The sequence below is a fragment of the Bombus vosnesenskii genome, unplaced genomic scaffold (genome assembly GCF_011952255.1).
Source record: "Bombus vosnesenskii isolate JDL3184/JDL3185 unplaced genomic scaffold, Bvos_JDL3184-5_v1.1 scf7180000013297, whole genome shotgun sequence".
Taxonomy (NCBI): Eukaryota; Metazoa; Arthropoda; class Insecta; order Hymenoptera; family Apidae; genus Bombus; species Bombus vosnesenskii.
In genome coordinates, this window is record NW_022882947.1 from 828,274 (window position 1) to 852,270 (window position 23,997).

Genomic DNA, 23,997 nt, shown 5'->3' on the forward strand with positions numbered 1-23,997 from the left:
GACTATGATGTAAAAGACTTGGGAATTGCCATTAAATTAGCCTCTAAAATAGCTTATCAGTTCGGGTATACGAATGACGCCAGCAGATAAATTTTGTCCTCAGGCCTTACTGTGAGGTCAGCAAATCTACACTGGCTAATAAAATGACCTACAAAACTTGACCTCCTATCAAATTATCGATCTCGACCTCGGCCATAGAGGTATCAAGATAGAGTACGTGAGCGAGCTAAAAAAGCGCTATAGAAATAGAAAGAGAACGTTGCATATAGACCTCCTGTGTTCTTGTTTAATAACGCATGCACATTTGCATAATAAATATAAATACGTAAGTATAACGGTCGACTAAGGACGGGATATACGTGACATTAAATGGAACTTTGTGTCTCATGTTATAAAATATCTGTCAAAAAATCAGAATGTCTTACGCCATCTACGATATTCTGCTGCGAACATAGGAATTATTACAAACAACTCCTTAGTGATTTTATCGCCGATGGGACGTGATATTTGTAACATCAGTTTACCGACGCTGTTTTACCGATAGAATCTTTAAGAATTTTTGCCTCTATCGCCCCTCCGTATTTCACACCGGAGGTGTCGCGATCGCGAGCTTGCCATCAATCATGATATCACCAGCCACTAAAAAGTAAGTTGCACCTCCACGTAGGCCAGACGGTTGTATAATTGGTAGTCGGGCTTTTATTTTTTATTACGAAATTTCTCGTGCGTTACTATTTCCATTGACATTAAGCAAGCAGAGACAAGTCGAAGTTATAGATTGCAAAATTCGCACTTTTTTGCATTAAAAAGATTGTTGTTTAAGAATTTTAGACTTTTAGTTCCTTTAATAGTTCCAAAATAAAAAATAGTTTCACTTAATAGTTTCTAAAATGAGTTGTTAATAATAATAAAGTTGTTTATGCAATCGGGACGTGTTAAAATCGGAAAATGTTAAGAATGTAATAGGTTCTGCACGAAATTACCATTCTAATCAGATGCCGAAGTGTAGGATTCTATACACTTCCTTCACAAGCTGGCATATTCTATATCATCCTCTTTGAGAATTTCCTCTCTGACCATACTTATAGTTTCATAGGAAAATTCTGTTTTAATTGAACCCACTACTATGCTGAATCGATAATGTCGCATGTGAGACGGAAGCGATATGGGGAGTCAGGTGACCCCCAAAACGTGGGACACAAAAAAAACATTGAATGTCAAGTGTTTCTCCTGTACTTGCTTCTGTATGTGAGTGTGAGACCTGTTTATATGAAAACAACCGTGACCGTGACCATGTGACCACATTCTAACTGCCAGAGATTTTCTTTCTGTCATTATATGTATACAAAAAGTAGCGGCACATATTGAAAAACATGCGACAAGTACGTACTGTTTTACACTAGTTTTCAAAGCATTTTCATACGTGGATTCTTCTTATATACTCATATTGTTTAGTAAAGGTAAAATTTTTATCTATCTATCTATCCATTTTATATCTTGTTTCCTTTTCCTTTATCATTCTTTCATGCATCTTAATAACACGTTGAAAAAGAATAGATATATTTCAAAACTTTGTCATAAACATAACTTCAAATTAATATGATATGTATATGAAACATGTATGTATAATGCATTCAGCATAATTTTATTGCTTCCTATTAAAAGCTAACCTGTATTCTTTATAAATAATTATTTGAAGTAGCTTAAATGTTGTTTAATAATAAAATAAATAATAAAAAATAAAAATCGATATGGATTAAAAATTTATTTTTGTTATCGTTACATAAACAATATTCGGAATGTTAAACTTATTTTTTAAACAATTTTTGTTCTCACTACACGTGTCTTGCTTTCAGAGTTCGTTCCGTATTTATTTAATTTACGAGTAATTGTATGTGTCTATTTTTTGAGTATTCTTATATAATATATTTAAATTTCCACAAAAATTTCATAAAATATATATTTCTTTTATTCATATCTTGATTAAATTATGAATCGATATATGAGAGTATAAGTTCAATATTTTACTCTGTCATAAAGCTTTATACTCAAAAAAAATTCTCATAAGGAACTTGCGCTGAAATTTTTTTTAACATTTTCAGTTTTCCCATTTTTATGTTTCATTATTGAATTATTGAATTGTTTCCTATTAAAAAACACAATAGTGGAAGTTCTCATGCGAGATTATTATATGTAGTTATCATAATTGTTTTGATATTTTTATTTATGATACCTTCATGTAAAACAAGATTAAATTATATTACAGTATATATATGAAAAATGGAAGATCAGGGAAAGCAAACTGGTAAAGGAAGAGGAGCTATTCTTTTAAGGCTCATGAAAGAAAGGGAAAAATCTAGAGATACAGCTATAAGATCATTATCAGAAAGTCAAAGTCAAACACAATATAATGTTCCTAATCCAACTAAAATACCATCCAGTTCTAAAACAGGACATGGAAGAGGTAATTTAATAAGCACATTAAAAACAATGCTACGTGCTAGCGCATCAAGTTCTAAACCATTAGAAGTAGCTAGACCAGGTAGAGAGTTGTCAATCAACAAACCTAAAGCTGCTGGGTATGTATGCCAAATTGTAGGTATATTATTTTCAATTATATCTTTAAATGTATTTTCATCTTTCCAAAAATAGTATAATATCATACTACCTTCGGGGTAATAATTACAAAAATGTATTTGTTACGTTAAGAATCAATCATTTAATATATTATTTAATAAAATCATTTAAATTTACAAGTCTCTTTCCTCAGTTTAAGGATCATCTAAGAAAAGGGTATACCTCGCCAATTTTAATAATTTTCAAATATGTTGTTGAGATCAACATGCTGAATAACTTTTTCTTATACATACAACTGCCACTTGGGTTTAGTTTTTTGAGATATTCATAAAAATACTTTTGCTACTTTTTATCTTAGATTAGAGTTGATTTGCCATTATGTATGGACATGCTGATGATATTATAGATGTGTTTTTGCTAAGATGCATTCATAATATAAACTTCATACGTATCACATTTTAATTTGTAAATGCAAGAATGTAAGAAATGAACTTAACACATAATTAGTTTAGCTATGTATATAATATCATGAAGTCTGTACATTAAGATAACCGTAAACTACCTTAAGGATAAAGAGATTAATCTAACCCAGACCAAAAATAAAAAGTACCAAAGGTGGTTTTATGAATAATTCAAATTAAAGCCAAGCGGCAATTATATGTTTAAGAAAAAGTTGCTGAGAGTTGTCTTCCCAACAATGTACATATTTAAAAGTGATTGGAATCAGTGACGTATATTCTCTTCTATATAATTACCGAAATATGCTTTAAGAAACATAAAATACATGTTACAAGTATATATATTATTAAAACGAAATAAAAATATATTTTTATAGCTTAGCTGAAAAACAATCAGACATTGCTGTACAATCTTTTGATGATGAAGGAGTATTAGGTAAATTATCCGATATAACAATACAAGAAACAACAAGTATATCTAAACCATATTCAGCATTTAAACCAAAATGTCGACAAGGAACAAGTGGAACTTCGTAAGTATTGATATATGTACAAGATGTCTCTGCAATTATGATATGATCAAAAGATAATTCCTCATTAAAAAATATGCTAAAAATACAGACTGAAGAGTTTGCATATAAGGCTCTGTTTTCAGAACACGACTGTAAATGCCACCAAGTACATGTACATTAATTCCATTTTGAAAATGAGTAATCAGTTTATACTGTCGATTTTGATCATTTTGTATTTAATGATTGCAAAGATACCTGTAATAACCTGTAATAATAAAGTAAATAATAACAACAAAATTAAGTGAAACAAATTAGAAAATAGCAATAAATTTTTAGAGTACAGTTAAGTGGTAATTATATAAGCCTCAAATTAAATTCTGGAAAAGGGTTGTTCAATTATGAAGTCAAGTTTAATCCTGATATTGAGTCAAGACCACTTCGTAGAAAACTTCTTAATCAACATTTACAAGCACTTGGACGAACAAAAGTATTTGATGGAGTAACACTCTATTTACCGCATAAGTTACAGCAGGATGTAAGCAATACATCAGCAATGAGACTTTAAAAGTACACATACATAGATTTATATGGTTTGCAATTTTTAGATAACCATCCTTGAATCTATACATCCTATGGATCAGTCAAAAGTGGAATTAAAAGTAATATATAAGAAACAACAAACCATGTCTGAGAACATTCCATTTTTCAATGTTTTACTTGGCCGTGTTTTACGATCGCTTAGTTTAGTTCGCATTGGCCAACATAATTTTAATCCAAAGGGAATACATCCTATACCACAACATAAATTGGAAGTGTGGCCAGGATTTGCAACAGCAATTACTGCATATGAAGGGGGTTTAAAATTATGCATAGATGCACGGCATCGTGTTATGCGTACAGAAACGATACGTGATATAATGTAAGAATTGCAAATAATTTCATAAAAAATGTAATATTATAGTTAATTTTATTTCATCGTAAAATACAACGATGCAGGATCAACTTCGGAGGTAAACCGAATTTCAAAGATGCTGTTGTAAGAGAAGTAATTGGGTTATCCGTTTTTACAAGATATAATAATAAAACTTATCGTGTTGATGACGTTGCGTGGGATAAAGATCCAACATATGAATTTATTAAAGGAACTGAAAAAGTTTCTTTAGTAAATTATTATAAGTTTCATTGGAATATAGAGATAAAAGACAAAAATCAACCACTTTTAGTTCATTGTGATAAATTTAGATCATCTACTGGTCAGGTAAGTAATGAAGTTCTTCAAGCAATGAAATATAAATGTCATTTAGTCCGTCTCAAATTCCACTGTACAAATTTTATATGTAGACACAAGAAAAAATGATATTGTTGGTTCCTGAGCTATGTTACTTAGCAAGTTTGAGCAATAGTGTTCGTTCAGATTTTAGAATTATGAAGGATCTCATGGCAGTGACTCAAATGACTCCCAATGCCCGACGTGATATAATTAGACATTTTGTGCAAGAAATACAAAATAATGATGTACCACGGGGAATATTAGCTGAGTGGGGTTTATATCTGGAATCTGATGTAATAGAATTTACAGGCAGAGTTCTTAATTCTGAGCGCGTTTCCTTTGGTCAAGGTACAAACTTTACACCTTCATCTGATCGTCCTGTAGATTGGGGTTCAACTGCATCTAGAAATGCTCCTTTTAGAATTGTAGGTACTTTTATATATTACATATTTAATAATTTGATAGTGACACTTAGAATATAATGATATTTTTAGCCTAATCTGAATCATTGGTTCATCTTGTATTGCCAAAAAGATACAAGATGTACACGAGAGTTTGCTGGTATGTTCAAAAATGTTACAAAAGTTATGGGTATGACTGTTAGAGACCCACAGATGGTTTGCTTAAAAGACGATAGAATTGAAACATATGTACAAGCACTAAGAAAGAGTTTCCAAGAAATGGCTAATCTAATGGTTATTGTGTTTCCTACAAACAGAACTGATAGATATTCTGCGGTAAAAAGGTAAAACAGTTTATACGCATGTTTTATAGTTTCCATATTAAAAATATATTCTTCAATATCTAGAGTATGCTGTGTAGAAATGCCTATAGCTTCTCAAGTAATTATGTCTAGAACTATTTCTCGTGGTGACAAATTAAAGAGCATAACAGAAAAAATTGCTTTACAAGTTATGTGTAAGCTGGGTGGAGCACTTTGGGCTTTAACTATACCTATGGTATGAGATTCACATACATATTTATAATTTCAATTTAAAGAAATGAACATAAATGCAAAATTTCAATATGTTAGGACAAATGCATGATATGCGGTATAGATGTATATCATGCAGGTAATGGCCAATTAAAAGGGAGTGTTGCAGGCTTTGTAGCAAGCCTAGATCAGCTATTGACAATTTGGCACAGTAAAATCTGTATACAAGGTAAACGTCAAGAAATAGTAGATATGTTGCAAATATGTTTAATTTCGGCTGTAAAAGCCTACTATAGAGTAAGTAATCTTTAACGTTCACTGTATATATACATACATTAATATTCTGTATACTAGTTATCTGTAATACATTTGTAAATATTATTATTATTTTGTTTTGCAGCGTAATACGTGTTACCCAGATCGTATTATCATATATCGAGATGGAGTTAGCGATGGACAATTAGAAATTGTTGTCAAATATGAGGTAAAACAGCTATTAGCATCATTTAAAGCTATAGAAATAAATTACGAACCAACATTAACTGTAATAATAGTCCAAAAACGCATTAATACCCGGATATTTGAGAAATCTGTAAGTGCCTAAGAAAGAAGGAAATTACATATTAACAACTTATAGTTCTTAATCATATATATATTTCTTTATAGATATATTTATATTTATTTATAGAGCTCGGGATTGAGGAACCCTCCACCAGGAACAATTGTGGATTATTACATAACAAAACCAGATGTCTACGATTTCTTCTTAGTTTCTCAAAACATACGTCAAGGAACAGTATCACCAACTCGCTATATCGTTGTATATGACAGTAGAAATATGAAGCCTGAACATATACAACGACTAACGTATAAGCTTTGTCATTTGTATTATAATTGGCCTGGTACTATAAAAGTTCCAGCTCCTTGTCAATATGCACATAAGCTTGTTTCTCTCATTGGTCAAAATATACAGCTAGAACCACATCAATCGCTTGCCGATAAATTATATTACTTGTAAGTTTTATATATGACTCAACATCCTAGGATGTTGTTAATCAGATCTGGATGCCACATGATTTAGTATAAATCATAAGTACTTATTAGACTGATATTGATATAAGGGATTTAATATGTTCACACAAATATAGTTTCATGTTTCACTGACATATAAACTTGAAAAGTATTATAGAAGAGGTAAAGCTATTTTTTTGTAAGGTACTACTAAGTCATTTTTTCTGTCATATATTAATATATGACAATAATATCAGTATTAAAACCACTGCTGAATAAGCTGTTTTAATCGGTAAGTTGTAATATTTCTTCACTCTATATAAATATAACCAAAACATTGTCAGGGGTAAAGATAGCAATTTTGCAAATTCATAAATATAATGTTATATTTGGATAAGTATAGTTTATATATATACATAAAATGTAATTTAGAAATTTTATATCATGTCCATATAAATACTTCTCAATTACTATGTATAAAATTAAACTGAACTGTTCAACAATAAAAACAAATATTTTATATTTTTGTTACAAATATAATTTGTATACTTAATTATTTAAATTTTGTTTATTAATATCCCTTAGAATATACGAATATTGTGAGGCTAATGCTTTGAATAATTACTGAATCACCATACACGCGATATGAATCACGGACAAAAAATTTCAGACTTGGGCAAGTACGAACTCTGGACCTTGTGTATAAATATCCAGTACTTCGTTTATTTCGTAAAACATGTACTTCATTAATCTACATATTATAATAAAACCACTAAAGTACATGAATAATGTTTACCTTTTGATTTCATGCAAATTTAACCATGTCCGTGTTTACTTTTTCGAGTTGTGCAATATTATGCATTACTTTTTATTAAGAATTATATTTTGTTCTTCAACACTGTATTAAAAATGATTATAGTAGTCCATTAGTATAAAGGAATTTATTTAATTGCTTATGTGTGTTTACAAACGACCCTGCCGATGAGGATCCAATACCCAGAACGATGCGAGCAAAATGCGTGTATCCATAGTCGTCCACCTTGACTTGAAAGTATGCATACATGTTCATGCAAGCGCACGTCTCTATATTATGACGCGGTATATCAGTGTGGGACATTAAAGAAAGCAATGGCGTAACAAAAATGATAATATTTAAAAATTATATCATCATAATATTTTGCATATTTTCCATTACATTGATATTTGTTATAATTGTTTCTTTGTTTATCGTTCATTGTATTCAAATAGACGTAATATCACAGACAATGTATGAAATGTCTTTTTTAAAGGATAAATGTGAAACAAGCATTCAATTGACTAAAAATTCACAAGCAATCGGTATTAATGATAAAAATAGATTGATCGATATAGTCAGAGGTTAACCCAAGTCATCGAGAACTTACATTTGTGAAAAGAATGTAGCGCAACTTAAACGAGCTCCGAAAGGATCCACCGCAATGCGGTGTTTAGTCGACACAATAGTTACGCCACTGCAAAAGAGACAACCGCATGTGTACGTAAATACGTACATACGTATGTGTATTTACGGTCGTGGCGTATCGCGTATCGAGTCGCCGCCGTCGCCGCCATTCGAGCGGTTAGCGCCTGCGTACATCTTGTTTACAACTGCGGAGCTTACCATACACATGACCTTTACAAGATGGACATGAGCGCCTATTTAGCTGTCTAGGCGTGCGACGGAAAAAAGTTGAAGATACGTGCGTGTCATTGAATCGTGAAGATTGACGTGTATGAGAGGAACCGCGGAATCGAGTGATGTTTAATTCGGTTATCAAAGAAAACAGTCAAAGCACGCGTTCGTGATCCCAAGTGACGCGGTATTTGTCGCTTGCACGCGGGCGGAAAGGGGAGAGAGGGATGGTGGGTACGAAAGGAGACCCGAATTTTTCACCTCAAGCAGATGTGATTGTCGTGAACGGATTTTGCGTATGCCTGATCGAGAGTTCGCATTCAGGATACGTCGTGCATGATGATACAGTGTTGTTAACCACATCGTGAATTCCATTCGTGTGTTTCCGCAAAGTGCTCGATATATGTATAAAGGGTGTGGGAAGAGGAGTGCGTTCTCTCGCATCGACCTGGAATGCTGCCGTGTTTTGATGTGCCTACTATTGCGCATGAAAAAATTCACCTGCCCTTGACAATAGCCTATTTATCCGAACCAGGCCGCCTTTAAACCGCGCTTACCAGTGATAACAGGGGTTCAACCACCCACCTACGTGTGCATCGCCTGTCCCACTCTCTTTTTCTCTACCTCTCTACGTATTTCCTCTAAACGTACGAGCAAACAAGCAAGCGACCACAAGCGCGCGCGCGCGCTCGCTTGCTGCTGCTGCGTGTACACGTGAAAACACCCGCGTGTGTCTGTCTCTCATTGTCAGTATCATCGTGTATACAACCCTTTCTTTATATGTGTCCATGCCTGTCTGTGTATACGCGCCAACCATTCTGGTCAACGTTATAAATTGTATTATTCAACGCGATAAACAGGTGTACCTGCGGTTCTATCCCGGATCAATGATACTTCCACTTTTCCGAGTAATTTCCAAATCAACATATTTGCAAATGCGAAATATGTAAATGCTAGCGTATACAGGCCGCTTCAGATTCCATGCAATCTGTCGTCCTGGGATACCACGCGAACCGCGAACCGTGGCGGGCGAAATTAGACGAAGCCGCGTGACAGGTGGAACCCAACGAGAACCGTGATCGCAGAAATCTCGTCAAGAGGTACATAATTTCTATGTTTACCGAGAAATTCACTTTACGAAGAGTTGTTGATTTTTCGTCGTGGATTGGACTGTTTCTTAATTCCGTGACTTTAGTAAACGTGGTTACTCGATAATAAATGCTCGCATGAATCGCATCGAAGAGGCCGACCCGTGCGACGCCCTTAGTACACATTGAGTGCACATGCACTATGGTGGCGTGTTATTGCTTATTTACCCCCGACACGTGCTTTCACCATTGGCTTGCTTCGAGTACAACGATATCGACGACAACCTCTCCACGTTAAAAGCAGAACGGCTACACGTTGTTTAAGAGAAAAACAGCAACACGAGCGTGCGGTTTTACAGAAACGTTCTTTGAATTTTCTTACGCCGATAGAAGCAGCGATATATGATTGTACCGATTGAAATATCTATATGGTGTTATTTCTCCAGTGCAAAAGTTGGAAGTGTGTCTTTCGAGTCGAGCTGCTGCTCTGACAACGTGGGTGGGAACACGCATTCTACCACAATGAACTATTGACATAGTATGTTTGGGTATAGTAAAATATGCGTAACGAATTGATCATCTATACCATTTAAATGGTACAATATTACGCGTCGACAGAGAAGACGCAAAATTTTTGGCGACAACGGGTTTTTCGATCGTCACTGCGCGATGTCTTCGAGCAGAGGTTTAGTCTCCCCTTCAGGAGGTCCCGTTGTTCTCTCCGGTCACGTGAAGAAGCTAAAGACGCAGAAGAAAAAATTCTTTGTACTGCGTGGCGAGGCACCAGGATATCCCGCGTGTCTCGAATATTACGATAGCAAAAAGAAATTTGAAAATAGGCAACCGCCAAAGCGCAGCATCTTGTTGAACAGCTGTTTCAATATTAATAGACGCATGGACACCAAACATAAACATGTTATCGCATTGTATACGAAAGACGAATGCTTTTGCTTGATTCTGGAGAGTGAGAAAGAATTGGATGAATGGCTGAAAGCGATGCTTTTACTTCAGAGCGGAGATGTAGCTGATGGAGAGCAACCTCGGCCTATATTTGGTAATGCGCTATCATGATTTGAATTAGAATTAGGCCGCATATTAAGGACGAAACGCGAGATTCACGCGTTGAAAAACAATTTCAAACAAACATTCGTTATTTACGAATACCAATTTCGTTGAAGTGTCATATTTTGAACTATAAGTCTAGTTGTTTACTTGTTTTTTCAAATGCGTCATTGCCTTTAATAAGTAGGAGAAGAACGTTTTTTCAATATTTTGTTATCTCTTCCGAATATATTTTTAATAATTGCTTAGAAAATTGCTGATTATACTTTGTGAGAAATATAAAACTGTATTGTTCTGTATAAAATAAAAAGACATATGCTGTAATAATTTATAAACAATTGTTATAAAATGTGGAAATCTTGTTATATGTTATATTATGCAGTGTTATAATGAGGTTAAATACAATATCACACATTGTTGATTCTACAATGTTATATATTATTAATTATTAATTATTAATTATTAATTATGATGAGGCATAAATGTAATATTTTATTTCAGAACATGTATGGCAAGTTACAATGCAGAAAAAAGGACTAGGTGAACGAAAGAATATTCATGGCCCCTATAGGCTATGTTTAACTGACCGAACATTAAGCCTAGTGAAAATCGGGGCAAAGGATAATTCAGACACTATAGAATTCCCTGTAAGCATGCTACTTTAACGGATGACATAGTCTAAGATTTAGTGTATTTAAGAAGAAAGACTAATGCGAAACCTTTGCTCCACAGTTAATTTGTATCAGACGATGCGGATATATGGAACGTATCTTCTACATGGAAGTAGGTCGTTCAGCTGTTACTGGTGGCGGTGAATTATGGATGGAAGCTGAAGACAATAATATAGCAAATAATATGCATGCTGCTATTATGAATTCTATGAGCAATTCTAGTAGCAAGAAAGATGATGTGGGGCCACGCGAAAGAATTCGCAGTTCCTCTGCCACCGAAGCCAGCAAGCCAATTGGTGTGCTGCAACGACATGCTGGACAAAGATTTCATAATTCGCCATTAGGTGAGTCTGAATTTTAATAAATCATATTTATACTTTAAGAGAATATCAGTTATGGTTTTTAGCACTCACCTCCAGAGTATATTTTCAATTATGTAAATACTTTAACAATATATTTATAATATTTTGATGTTTCGATTTTTTTTTATAAATACTGAACATTTTACGCAGAAGCTCCTTTGCACAGAAATCATCCTACAAATTCCTTTTGCTTCTATGTGTAAATTGTCCAAGACATTGATTTTCTTTTTTATATCAGACCATAACTATAACTGCACTACATTACATGCCTCGAAATATCGGCTGAATCACGAAATATACAATTGAAAACTCAGCTTAGAATAACACAAATGGGTTGCGGGTATTACAGAGGAACACAGGACGCACGAGGAGCAGGTGGATCAACTTCAAGAACAGGAGCAGTCTAATCAGACTCAGAGTACCTCTTCTTGCAATACGATCACGGGTCTGTTTTCTGTCATTGCAGTTGTATGCTTCTTTTTTTTATAAGATGTGGGCATCAAAGGGTGACAAACACGATTATGATTCAATATACTCAAATTTGTTGTTAAAGTATTCTTATCATATACATACGTACAGCCTATTAAAAGACTTCTATTTTTACACGAATGAATTTTCTGTTTAAAAAGAAGTTCATGTTTATTTAAATGAAATTCAAGAAAAACCTCTAACTTCTTTCTATGATTTTTGTTTCACTACTTTCTATAGTTTTTTAATTAAAAATATTTTGGTCAAATTTTTATAGGATAACCGAATAATTACACGATAATCGTGATAGATTGTTAATCGAAAAATTTGTCGGCGAAACAAACAGGATTTTATTGATTACCGTGTGCGAATGGTAGTTTCTAGTATTGCACAATATGTTTCAATACCATACATATGACGTTGGCGAACATACATATTAACGAGGCCAAGTAGAACAAAAACAAATGTGTATTGCATTCTTTGAAGTAGAAATTTATTCAATTTCTAAAGATTGATCAACGATAATTTTTGCTACATAGGAACTTTTTTACGTTTACGATGTTCTGATACCTATAAACTGTTATTTTCTTCAATAAAAATCTTTCGATCGAATCTCAATCATTATCACGTCGATTAGATTTTGCAAAAAGTATATGGAAAAAGAAAAGTAATTGTACGACAGTGAGAGCTGTATGGTTTGCAGTCGTTGCTGGTACCGGGGCTGGGACTGCTGGGATTGCCTCGACTAATAACAACTGTGCCACTACCACTAGACGTCGTCATTCGGTAGCGAGTCATCCCCATTCCGTCAATAATTCCCAATCCGTTCATGTTACAACAAGTACAACTACAACAACCATCACCACCACTATTACCATCACTACGACCGCTACCGTGACCACCACAACCACAACCGCGACAATATCCCATCAGAGAACCTTGTCGCTGCCCTTAGCTGCCATTATCAATCAAATGCAATCATCTAAAAGATCAGTTTTACGCTGTATGTATTTTTGTTTCGTTGTACGATAAATCAGCAAGAGATGTTCTTTATTTCTTTTTCAGTGTCTCTGCCTTGCTACTTCCCATTTTATTTTCTATTCCCTCTTCTTTCTATACTTTTTCCTTTCTATGGGAATCCAAATACGCAAGCAGATGTGTTCGAAATTGAAACTACTTCCTGTTGCGTCATATATAACTTACTTCTCCATGAGACCATCGCGTTGCCGTGGAAATGCAAGCTTCTACTCGCATGCGATTAGTTGCACGATACTTCATAATGAAGTAACGCTTCCCTTTTCGTTTCTTTCAGCGTGCCAACACAATCGATGGAATATTTCCTACAGCATTCAGTCTCAATGATGTGTTTTCTTGGTGTTTTCATTACCGTCATGCCGGTCCTCCTCACACGTGAAATTATTCTCTTGTCTATTTCTTATATTTTCCGTAACATCTTTCATATTCGAAGTATACATATATTTCGTCTCACTATCCCAATCATTTGGATACATCTTTTTGATCACTGTTTATTGCTTGATCTAAAATATATGTTCTAATAAATAACAACCTGTATACCTGAATATGCATAAATATTATACAGATCTATGGAATCATTTGACTATGCAAATGAACTAACCGCTGCTATGCTGGGAGGATGGATGCTTTTCGAATTTTGTTCCCTAAACTGAATATTTTGCAACAACATGTCTGACTAATATGTTTCTAGGTGCAAACGGGCGTGACAGGTGTGACAGTTTACCATCGAGGGCTCGTACCACCAGCGAGAGCCATCCAGCATCACTGTTAAGTCATCCTAGGAGTACTCTGAGACCGCATTCTATGTACGGAAAAGGCGCATCCTACTCACCACCGATCACTTCGATGCCTATCAGTCCTGCTTCCGGTGCATGCTCCACAGACTCCGCGGGATCATCTCTTTCAATGGACGATGGTGGCGAAAATGTGTTGGAAGAGGGTACCGTTTCGAGATACGGTCATTCTTTAACGCCTGACGAACCTGTTATTCTGGAGGAGAATGGCGACGATTATGCTCCGTGGTCCACGTCGCATTCGCATCATAAATATTCGCCAAATTTCAAGTCGCATTCTCCTTCTCAGGTGGGTCGTTGGTAGAGTTGATAGAATAGGTAAAATACAATAGTTATATAAATTTACGAACTTCAATCATCTTATTTAAGTAAAGGCATTATGTATATTTGTTCGAATACGTTTTCTATATTCACATGTAGCTTATGCAAACCTACAAATATGAGTCACTTTTAAGCGATGAATGATTAACTATTCTTAGCGCCTAAATTTATGTTTTTGGTCATTCTTGGCACAGATTAACAAAGTTCTGTTACTTTATACGTTCTCTTGAAAATTTTTGATTATAAATAATCTTGTTTTAACAAAATCTAAACGTCCGAAACGAAACTGAAAAAAGAATTAGTTTTGTAAATGACGATGAAAAGTACGATTCTCTGATCTTATCACTTATTGTTGTTGCGTTCTCTAGTTGTTTTTAGTATAATTTGAAATAATGAATTAAATAATTCGTAATTTTGTTTACTTACACGAGATTCTACTATTAAGTAAACAAATGATAACGTGTCTAAGAATTGAAGTTCAAATTGCATCATTACTATGACATATATATTGCATCATCTGACGATGATAGCTAAATGACGAAATAATAACGCGCGGAATTTTACTTTGTTTACAGCAAAGTTCCTATATAGAAATGTGCAGCCCTTTTGGATCAAGTCCTGGGCGCAGCGGTGGTTACATGCCAATGAGTTCAGGAACAGGATATTCGCATTCACGAGGGTCTTCCCTTGTAGAAGAGTCAAACACTCTACCAGAAGGTTACGTACCTATGGCACCCGTTGGAAACAACGGATACGTCGACATGGATCCTTCACATAATCACAATGGCCATTTTGCCGATGATTTGTCGCATGGTGGCAGTAGTTGCTCCGTTACATCTGGTACACCCAGTACAGATTTGCGTTTCTCCGAGTATCATTTAGACAAAGTAACGAGTTTTCTTCCACCCGGAGAGGATTTGCAAGCTAGACCAGCAAGAGCCTATTCCATCGGGTCTCGGCCAGAACCTGTAAACAGGCATCGCAAAAATAGGTACGAAACTTCGTATTTGATTCTATTAATCTTACGTAGTGTTAGATATTGGAAAGAAATTGTTTATACGAAGATAGGCGAAATGTATCGATGGAAGACATGATTGTCTGGTTTTTGTTTTGGATAGATTGGACATTACTCAACAAGAAGCTAGCCGAGTACGAGCGTTCTCTGTAGGCAGCAGATCTAAGAGACCTGAAATTGGCAGGTTAGCGAATGTAGTCACTGCAGCGTTACCAGTTGGTTGTGAAAGCTCGAGTTCCAATAAATCAAACTCAGCGCCATTGTTATCGAGTTCTTGGGGACACAATTCCGGTTGCTCTATAACTTCCGAACGAATGGAGGACCTAATGGAATTGGACTTCACGAAACCCAATATTTCTGCAACCTTCAATTCACCACCTTCATCTTATTCGCAGTCGCAATCTCAGTCGCATTCGTATTCTACTGCCACCGACACCAGTTCCTACGTTGATATGTCTCCTGGACAACCTCCGTCGTCGACCACTGCCCCGTACGTCGATATGAGCCGCATAAATAAGGTATTCCTGGACTGAAATTAATTAATTTATATATTTTAATATTGCATGTATTAACATGATATTTTTAAGGTTGATTGTCCTGTGAAATTAATTTGTTTTTCGCCGAATATTTAACATTATCACGTTTATATTAATTCTTGTTTGTTCAATTTCCTATTTCTTCAAATTTTTTCAGATTAATCGTAATAACAATAACAATACAATCACTGCCAATCAGAATCATAGTCACATTCATGTATCGTCCTCTGCTTCCATACACAAACCTGTAATTACTACTTTGAAACCGGTGGAAGAAGCAGAAGGACCATACATGAGAATGGATGGTGTAATGGAGGATTGGTCACAATCCGATACAAGTCCTAAGCAAATTGCATCGCCTATGCAAGAAGAGTGTGTGCAATCGAACGGACCGCCAGGTAAAAGATTGAACAATTTTCAAATGTATATATGTATTAATTAATTAACCATTTCATCATAGCTTCTTAAAAAAATAAAAGTGATTTTTATCTTTTATATTTAATGATTTTCAATAACACCGTGTGTGACTTAATATTTCTTTAAAACATATGTATTCAATAAATAAACTTAATTGTCGTCTAACGTGTAGATATAATTTATGTTTTAGGAGCCACGAGAACAGCACCGGTCGATCTTCCACGGCGCCCACCTGCCGACTATGTTGATATGAGTTTTAAATCAAGAACAAGTTTAGAACAAGACTATATGAATATGAATATGAGCAGTCGAAACAATCGTAAACCAATAGCGACGCGAGCCGGTAGTCGAAAGGAGAAGTCTCGTTCGCAACCAATCGCGATTCAAGCGGGAAATAAACCTATAAAAACGCCTAGTTTCTTACCTCTAAACGGAAGTCCGGAATCAGAAAGTTTAGCAAGTACACCGGCGTCGCCGCCACGGGCAACTCCAACAGGTTCCTCCGCGACTATTTTCCCTTTTTCCTTGAACAGTCCGCAATCACCCGAGAAATCGTTCACTCACCAAAAGGATACTGATAAATCTTCAGAGCTGAATATGACTTCTAAACGCAGTAACGATCGTACAATGGCAGAAACTACAAATAGTAGAGTTAGCACGATCAATTCTATTTCTGTAACGGAGGCGAATAAAACCTTGGCGAAAATAATTAACGATAGACCGTCTAGTCCTACAGGGAAAGATAGTCAAGTTAGTCGCGTGATATCAAACAACTCATTGACCTCGCAAGATAGTACGTTGAACGCTATAACAAAGAAGTTTTCCGATTTGAACGTATCGAAACCACGTTTAATCACTGCGTCTCCAAACACCAGTCCGACGTTACCTGGTTTTAAGCCAACCGTTGAAAAGCGGGCCTCGTCTCCCAAATTGCTAGACGAGACGCCCACACCTACACCTACCGCCATGCCGAGCCCCTTAGAAAAGGAGAATTTCGTGCAAATTGATGCGGAAATTTTGCACTACGCTAGTCTAGATCTTCCTGAGGTTGCTAACGTGGCACCTATTTCGTCAGCATCCCAAGAAGGCTTCAATTACGCTGAAATCGATTTCGCTAAACTTAAATAAAACTAGGCTGTCATTATTTTAAATGTACGAGTGGTGGCATTGATGTAACACGCGTGTGTGGGTCAGGTGTTGTAAAATGCTGTATTGACTTTCTTTTCTGACGAGTATAAACAGGACAATCGATCGTTCTAACATTGGTCGAGCTAAACTAATAAAAAATTAATTGGTTCAGAGTGCTGGATGTAAAGTAATATAGATAGAGAAATTTTATTATTTAGTTCCAAACTTTAAGTTGAAATCGCTTTATTTTTCGTACGTTTCTGACTTTCAAAAAAAAAAAAAAAAAGCGAAAGATTACTGGTTATACTTTATTTTCTTATTTAGCATTATAACGATTATGTTATGTTAAAATATTGTTGTAAATTGATATCACCTTTCGAGTTGGAGAACAGGAGAGTCTAATTGTTTCCTCTGTTTTTCTTTCTCTTTTTTATACTTACCATTTTTTTCGACGAAGTGCATGGATATTAAGTATGAAATTGAAACTACCTTGTTTCAGTTGCTCCGCAAGCAAACGTTGTAAGTAGTATTATCTTACGTCGTAAAAATATATACATGTATAAAACAAGTAATCAATTCAGAAAAAAAGAAAAGGAATACTATTTATCGGTGGTTTTAAATCTATTTCTAGATATTATGGCGACTAACTTAATGTTATTACTAATCACGTTGATTTTTGTGAATTTGATTGGATTCTTCCAACAATGTGCAATGATACACTACCAAAAACATAATTACTACGTGCGAGCTAACAAATATGGCATTGTTCCCTCATCACGAGGAAATCATTTATCGTTCGCCAATGTTGGATCGATGCTAAATTACTGGTAACTTGTACTTCAGGCAAGTGTACGTCGTTTACAATGAACATATATTATACGTATTATCACGCTTTTTCATATGAATTCTGAATTAATGAAATATTGTTTCACACAATATTTTCACATTCTTGTACATTTAAATGTGATGAATGTGCGGGCGCGCGTGCGCACATATATATTACACGTTCATTCAGACATACACACATACACATACGCATTTACAGAGTATTCTGTAAAGGACGATACAAGACGGTATCCACTGGAAAGAGAGATGATTGGTTGTGTAAAAATAAATTAAAAATCAGTCTTAACGAGACGTTGTTGCTGAAAAATAGAAAAGGAAAAATGTTTCTTAATACTACCGATATTTTATGAGTTCGATTTTAATGACATATTTCTCCTCGCATACAATTTAAGTATAGTTCAGATATAAATTATATCATATCGTGTATATATGCATACATATGCATTGTCAAAATAATGTTATAAATATATACATATGTGGAAATATGTATTATATTATATATATAACATAATATACATCAATATATAGAAATATGTTCATATATATGATATATCATACATATATTAATGAATAATACGTATATTAATGATGATTAAAGCAGTGTATATTGCTGTTCTTCATTACGCGATACTTATACGTGTGTATATGTATATATATATAAAATGATTCCTTCGAATGCTCCTCTGAAGGTTCTCGAGATAAAACAAATGACATGTTGATTGTATTATTGTATAATAACGTTGTTGTAACATGTACATTGTTCGATTTAAGATTATTATTTGACTGACATTAGTTGAAAAATAAGTTTTTATTTAGAAAGAAAAAACGAAGCATACGCGAGATCTTTTTTTGTTGCAGATTAACACAATGTCCGTCCAAATGAAATAGATCGCGTTTTAATAGCGTTTTAGTTTCCTGGTAAAAGAAGTTTTGTTTGATTTAATAATTAACATGTAAATATAAACTCTTTTGCAAATTATAAACTTGAGAATTTTATTGTTTTATAATCATAGATTTTTCTTTTCTTTCGTTTTTCTTTACTTTTTGTCTCGCTTAATTTTATTGAAATTTCCAAAATAATCGGCTACTAATATCGAATGTACGAAGGACAGAGAAATCAAAGTAGGAAAGTTGAATTTCTATTCATATATAAACGTATTATTACGAGTTATATTCCTGCGAGAAATTATTATTTTTGTATTAGAAAACAGTATTTATTTTCTGTTAGAGAAAATTACATTTCCTTTTGCTTTTTTTGTCAGGAAAATTAATTTGTCAATTAATAACTTAAGTACCTAATCGCTAATCACGTATGGTTTATAGTATTATATCTTAAGATGGAAACAATAATTTTAGGTGTATTATAAATAATTATCTTAATCGCTATCTCTTATAATAGATCGTTTAATATACTTATTTTATTTATTTCATTTCTTCGAAACTTTTAATATTTACTGTCAATTGGTATGCCGGGATTTATTTTAATAATCGAGTAAGTTCGCTGACAAAATATATGTCATAAATGAAGGAAATATGATCGCATGTAACGTGTACATCCTTAACATTTTTTAAATCTCATTTTTATCTTTAATACTTTAATGTCGATTTAAAAATGAAGCTTGTTAACCAAAAATTACTCTACAATCCATTTGTTTTTCAATCAAAATGAACATTGTGTTATCTAGTGCTGAAATTTGGGGAATGTTGATTCCTTAATATATAGATGTACATTACAAAAAGATGTATAAATATGGGGAAAGTAATGTTGATTTGAATGTACATATAAAATTTAAATATAATATCTAATAATAAGTATTTTACTGATACATCAAATATTTATTTTAATATCAAATAATTTCAGATTATTTGCTTAGAGACTGCCGTTTTTTTTTCTAAGAAACCTGTATTATCGTGTAGAAATTTTAAGTTTTTTTACGATTATAATTTTAGAAATTGTGCTAGTACAATGTCTCTCAGGTTTCAAGTACAATTAACTATTAACGAACATTAACATTTTTATCTTAAATAAGTTATCGTTTGTTTTCAGTGATATCCAAGTTTTTATTTGTCATCGACATACATCTTCTGTATATGAACATTTTATACTTTAACAATAACGTCTTTCATGACAGATTGTAAAAGAACGTATAATAGATTTAAGTAAGTAATAATAAAGGATTCTTTATATTTACACGATGATTAAAGAAACGTTATTGTAAAAGTTCAAGAAAAAGATAAGTAAAATGTGCCAATTATATTCAATTTACTGTCACACTGTGATCGCAGTTTTATGTAATATCTACGGCCCCTAATTTACTTAAAATTCAACTTGTTTCGTATCAGCCAATTAATAAAACGAAAATAATTACGAAAAGTTATCCGAAATTTTCATAATCGGGTAATAACGTGCAGATACGACTGCTTAGCTTTAATCGAATTAAATTATTCGCAGCTAATTCGATCGTTAAATTAAAAACAATGTTTTTAATTTAACGGACAATTTTATTTTTCGTTTATCGTGCGACATCGCTTTAGATGTCTCTTAGTTTATCGTTACGTGTCTCGGTACGAAGCGGAAAGATCGTATAATCCCAATGTCCACAGTAAATACATATAGTATTGGAAATACGTCGGCTAAGTCGAAAAGTTACGATAAACTTTCCCTATTCACGAGAAACAGAGGTTTCTGGTGAATGTAGAGCGAATTACGTGCCAACAGGGCTAGAAGGGGGATAAATGTGCGTGTTTACAGAAATTGTTAGGATTGTATGCGTTTGAAGTAGCCACTCTATATGGTGTTTTTCTTATTTCTACCAAATGACGGCCTGTCCTCGTCGTCACGGACGCGTCGAGGTACTTAACTGCAGGTAAACATACCCTAAATTACGAACCAGGATGAGGAAAGGAAACGAGTCGATTTTACTACTCGTAAAATTGTACCGTATCGCGAGTATTCATTGTTGCGTCCTTGTATAGACTGTTTGCTTCTGTACAAGCACGACGCTCTTGTTATTACGGCGCAGGTATGCTCACCGATGTACCCTGAATGCTCTAGAATTTGCCAAAAGTCAATAGAAATTTGTCTTCCTATTCCGAGTTTCGCTTGATCGTCCCTTTTAGTACTTTAAATAGCTTCTTCGACGGACGAAATTATTTTAACGGCGTTGTTTCTGCTTCTCAAAATTTACGAGATCACTAAGTTACGAATACAGTTTAAAAATTCGATTACTTATTTTACGCTGCAATTTCGAAAGAAGATTAATTTACGTAATATCGAATGAAAGATATTCGCGACCTGATTACATTTTTGTTCGCCTCTTATCATTTGGGGACAGTCGGGCTAGTCGGTGCAACGACGGCTCGTTTATGAGAACATGTTACTGCCCCTAAATGTAGACACACTGATTGCCGTCGGGCTGATTAAGGAGCGGTACGTTTTACGAGCGTTTCGTTGACATGTCAACCGCCGAACTTTCGCTGCGCATGTACGAGGTGCGTGGGTGGAGCTCGAGTAGGCGTCGCGACGCCGGTGGCCGGGCTTCCATAGGTACCTACACAAGGGGAGGAAAGATCGATTCAGATATTTTCAAGGAGAAACGCTACCATTCCTGCCAGCTTCCATCTTTCGCGCGTCATACAAGACGTACGAATTTCTACGTATTCCGTGAGATCGTTATTAAGTATTTTTCAACATTATTATTTTACTGTTTCTGGTCCTGTTCTCCATCCAAACTATATCGTGGCGCGTCATTCGAGCGAACGAGGTGCTAATAATACAGGATACCGAGTTTATTTCCTGATTTAGCAAGTCTCGCGATAGTTTAAAGAAAAGGACGAATAACTGTAGCCGATCTCGTATGAAATAAAGTCAGATGTCTTGGACCTAACGTAAATTACGCGTATAACTGATTCTTTTATCTTTTCTAATCAAATCTTGAGATCAAATAGCTATCGCAGAACTATACACGAGTATCATTACTGTACACGGCTGAAAATTATATCTCTTTGTTATATTGTCAGCATTTCGTTTACCGATAATTGAGAATTTATTAGAATATCTCGCGGAATTTGGATAATAATACTGTGTCAATCGCGAGAAACAGCTCTGACGTTAAAATACCCATATGAAACCCGTAGAAACTGTAGATTATCCCGAAAAGGATCAAATCTACGTTCGTTCGAGTGCAATTACCCCGTACTCGATTTTCGAATATTCTTGTTTTCGTTGCATTCGACGAGTATCCGGAAACATTGGTGTGTTGGAGAGTAAATCAAAGGCAGGACCACCGGGATCGGAATTTTCCTACTGGCTGGAAAGGTCGAGGCTCCGCCAACAGCTTGGACGCGTAGGTAAATCGACTTTGACGAGAGTTGTGCGCGTGTAGGTCGCGTGTTCACCGGTAAACGAGAAGGGGTGTAAGCCTCGGGGGTTGGAGGCCAGGGGTTGAAGCCATTACCGTCACAAAGCTACCACCAGATTGCCGTCGGGGCTTACGTAGTCTCTCCTCTTCTATCCGAAACTCTCTCCTCTTCGCGTTGCTCTCCTACTCGCTCGGTTCGTTCGTATTCATGATTTAAATTCAATTGCCTTTTATCTGCCATCCTAGGCCCCGAGTCGTTGATGATGGAATCGCTGAGATCAGAGAATCCGGTATACCTCTGCCTCTCCTCTCTTTCTTTTCTCTCCTGTCTTTTCTCTTTCCTCTTTCTCTTCTCGTTCTCGTCTCCCAGCTTTGTGCTTTTTCCCTTGTACAGCTACGCGATAGTCTTCTGGAATTTTCACGTGTATATTTCTTATTTGTGTATTTGGCCATGCGCGCACCAGCGACAAAACCGAAGCTTCGGTAATCTATATTCCGGCGTTACGCTCTCGCTCGTGCCAATCAAAAGTTCAATTTCTTCTTCTGATAAAGATTCGCGATAAGCTTTTTGACTTTCGATGACGGGTCTTTTTTTCAAGTTTGATCGCTATTTTGTCTACACTTTGTACGTATTTCTTGCAAATGTTCCTCTCACGGCTGTGAGAGGCTGTAGATTCTCGAGAATAGGATAAAGTTTTGAGTCTGAACGACTTCTTGAATCTTCTTGATTCCCACACGATCTCCTTGTCTTGATTTTCGTGCAACGACAGAATCAATAACGTTCTTAGACCGAATTCTCTCGTGGAATCGATCGGAATCGTTCGATCTCGTCGAACGAATAAAAGAAAAAATGTTCTCAGATCGCAGGATAAACGTCATTTGCCGAAGTGATTTTCAAATCATAAAATATTTGGTAGAGGCACAAGTTTTTGCCTAAGCTGCACGGTAGTTGTTCTCTGGCTTGGAGATGACAGTAGGATCGAATCGGTGAATCTTTAGAAGGACACCGTTGGATAGGTATTACGAAGGCACTAAAGAAATTCGTCAACGCCACGCGACCGTGTCCCTGAATTCAGGGACGGCAGCAATTATTCTCGAGATCCTTGGACGGACGATGTCATCCCTCCGAGTATCTGTGCTGTTCGCGTGCCGTGAATCCTTTACAGAAAACGGCAAGAATGGCCGGATATTCCGTGATCCATTTGTTCCCTGTACCGTGCAATATTTAACGAATCACGAATTGTCCAGATTCTATCGTAATCGACTTTTGCTCGAGTTCTTCCTAAAAGGAAACCATTCGAATCTTTTTCCTCGATAATTGCTAAAAATTCGCTTACTACATATACTATACGATTACTGTACATACAAAAAATTCAAAATTCAAATTCCCAGCTCAAAAAAGCTTTCACGACCTCTACGATTTTCTTTCCGTCATAAAACAAAGAAATATTTGACACGTCTTTTCGAGGCTACTTACATT

At 35.1% G+C, this 23,997-nt stretch overlaps 2 protein-coding genes across 6 annotated transcripts; both read left to right on the forward strand.

Moving 5' to 3' along the window:
* The first annotated feature begins 758 nt into the window (after window positions 1-758).
* On the forward strand, window positions 759-7,302 carry LOC117233581 (piwi-like protein Ago3). Of its 2 annotated transcripts, XM_033494018.1 has the most exons (13): window positions 759-1,005; window positions 1,097-1,460; window positions 2,267-2,579; window positions 3,413-3,568; window positions 3,884-4,082; window positions 4,153-4,466; window positions 4,544-4,805; window positions 4,889-5,242; window positions 5,312-5,562; window positions 5,626-5,776; window positions 5,851-6,048; window positions 6,152-6,343; window positions 6,440-7,302. In XM_033494018.1, exons 3-13 carry the CDS (start codon window positions 2,281-2,283, stop codon window positions 6,767-6,769), a joined length of 2,706 nt encoding a protein of 901 aa, XP_033349909.1. In that variant the 5' UTR covers window positions 759-1,005; window positions 1,097-1,460; window positions 2,267-2,280; the 3' UTR covers window positions 6,770-7,302. The 2 variants fall into 2 exon arrangements, with proteins under 2 accessions (XP_033349909.1, XP_033349907.1); XM_033494016.1 differs by having other exon boundaries at window positions 759-1,382.
* A 1,055-nt stretch (window positions 7,303-8,357) lies between these two features.
* LOC117233579 (insulin receptor substrate 1) lies at window positions 8,358-17,724 on the forward strand. 4 transcript variants are annotated; one of them, XM_033494012.1, is made up of 10 exons: window positions 8,358-10,555; window positions 11,065-11,210; window positions 11,296-11,578; window positions 11,946-12,041; window positions 12,768-13,067; window positions 13,791-14,182; window positions 14,790-15,205; window positions 15,333-15,747; window positions 15,923-16,163; window positions 16,373-17,724. In XM_033494012.1, exons 1-10 carry the CDS (start codon window positions 10,171-10,173, stop codon window positions 17,308-17,310), a joined length of 3,612 nt encoding a protein of 1,203 aa, XP_033349903.1. In that variant the 5' UTR covers window positions 8,358-10,170; the 3' UTR covers window positions 17,311-17,724. The 4 variants fall into 4 exon arrangements, with proteins under 4 accessions (XP_033349903.1, XP_033349906.1, XP_033349904.1 ...); XM_033494015.1 differs by having other exon boundaries at window positions 8,359-8,643; XM_033494013.1 differs by lacking the exon at window positions 12,768-13,067 and having other exon boundaries at window positions 8,360-10,555.
* The last annotated feature ends 6,273 nt before the right edge of the window (window positions 17,725-23,997 follow it).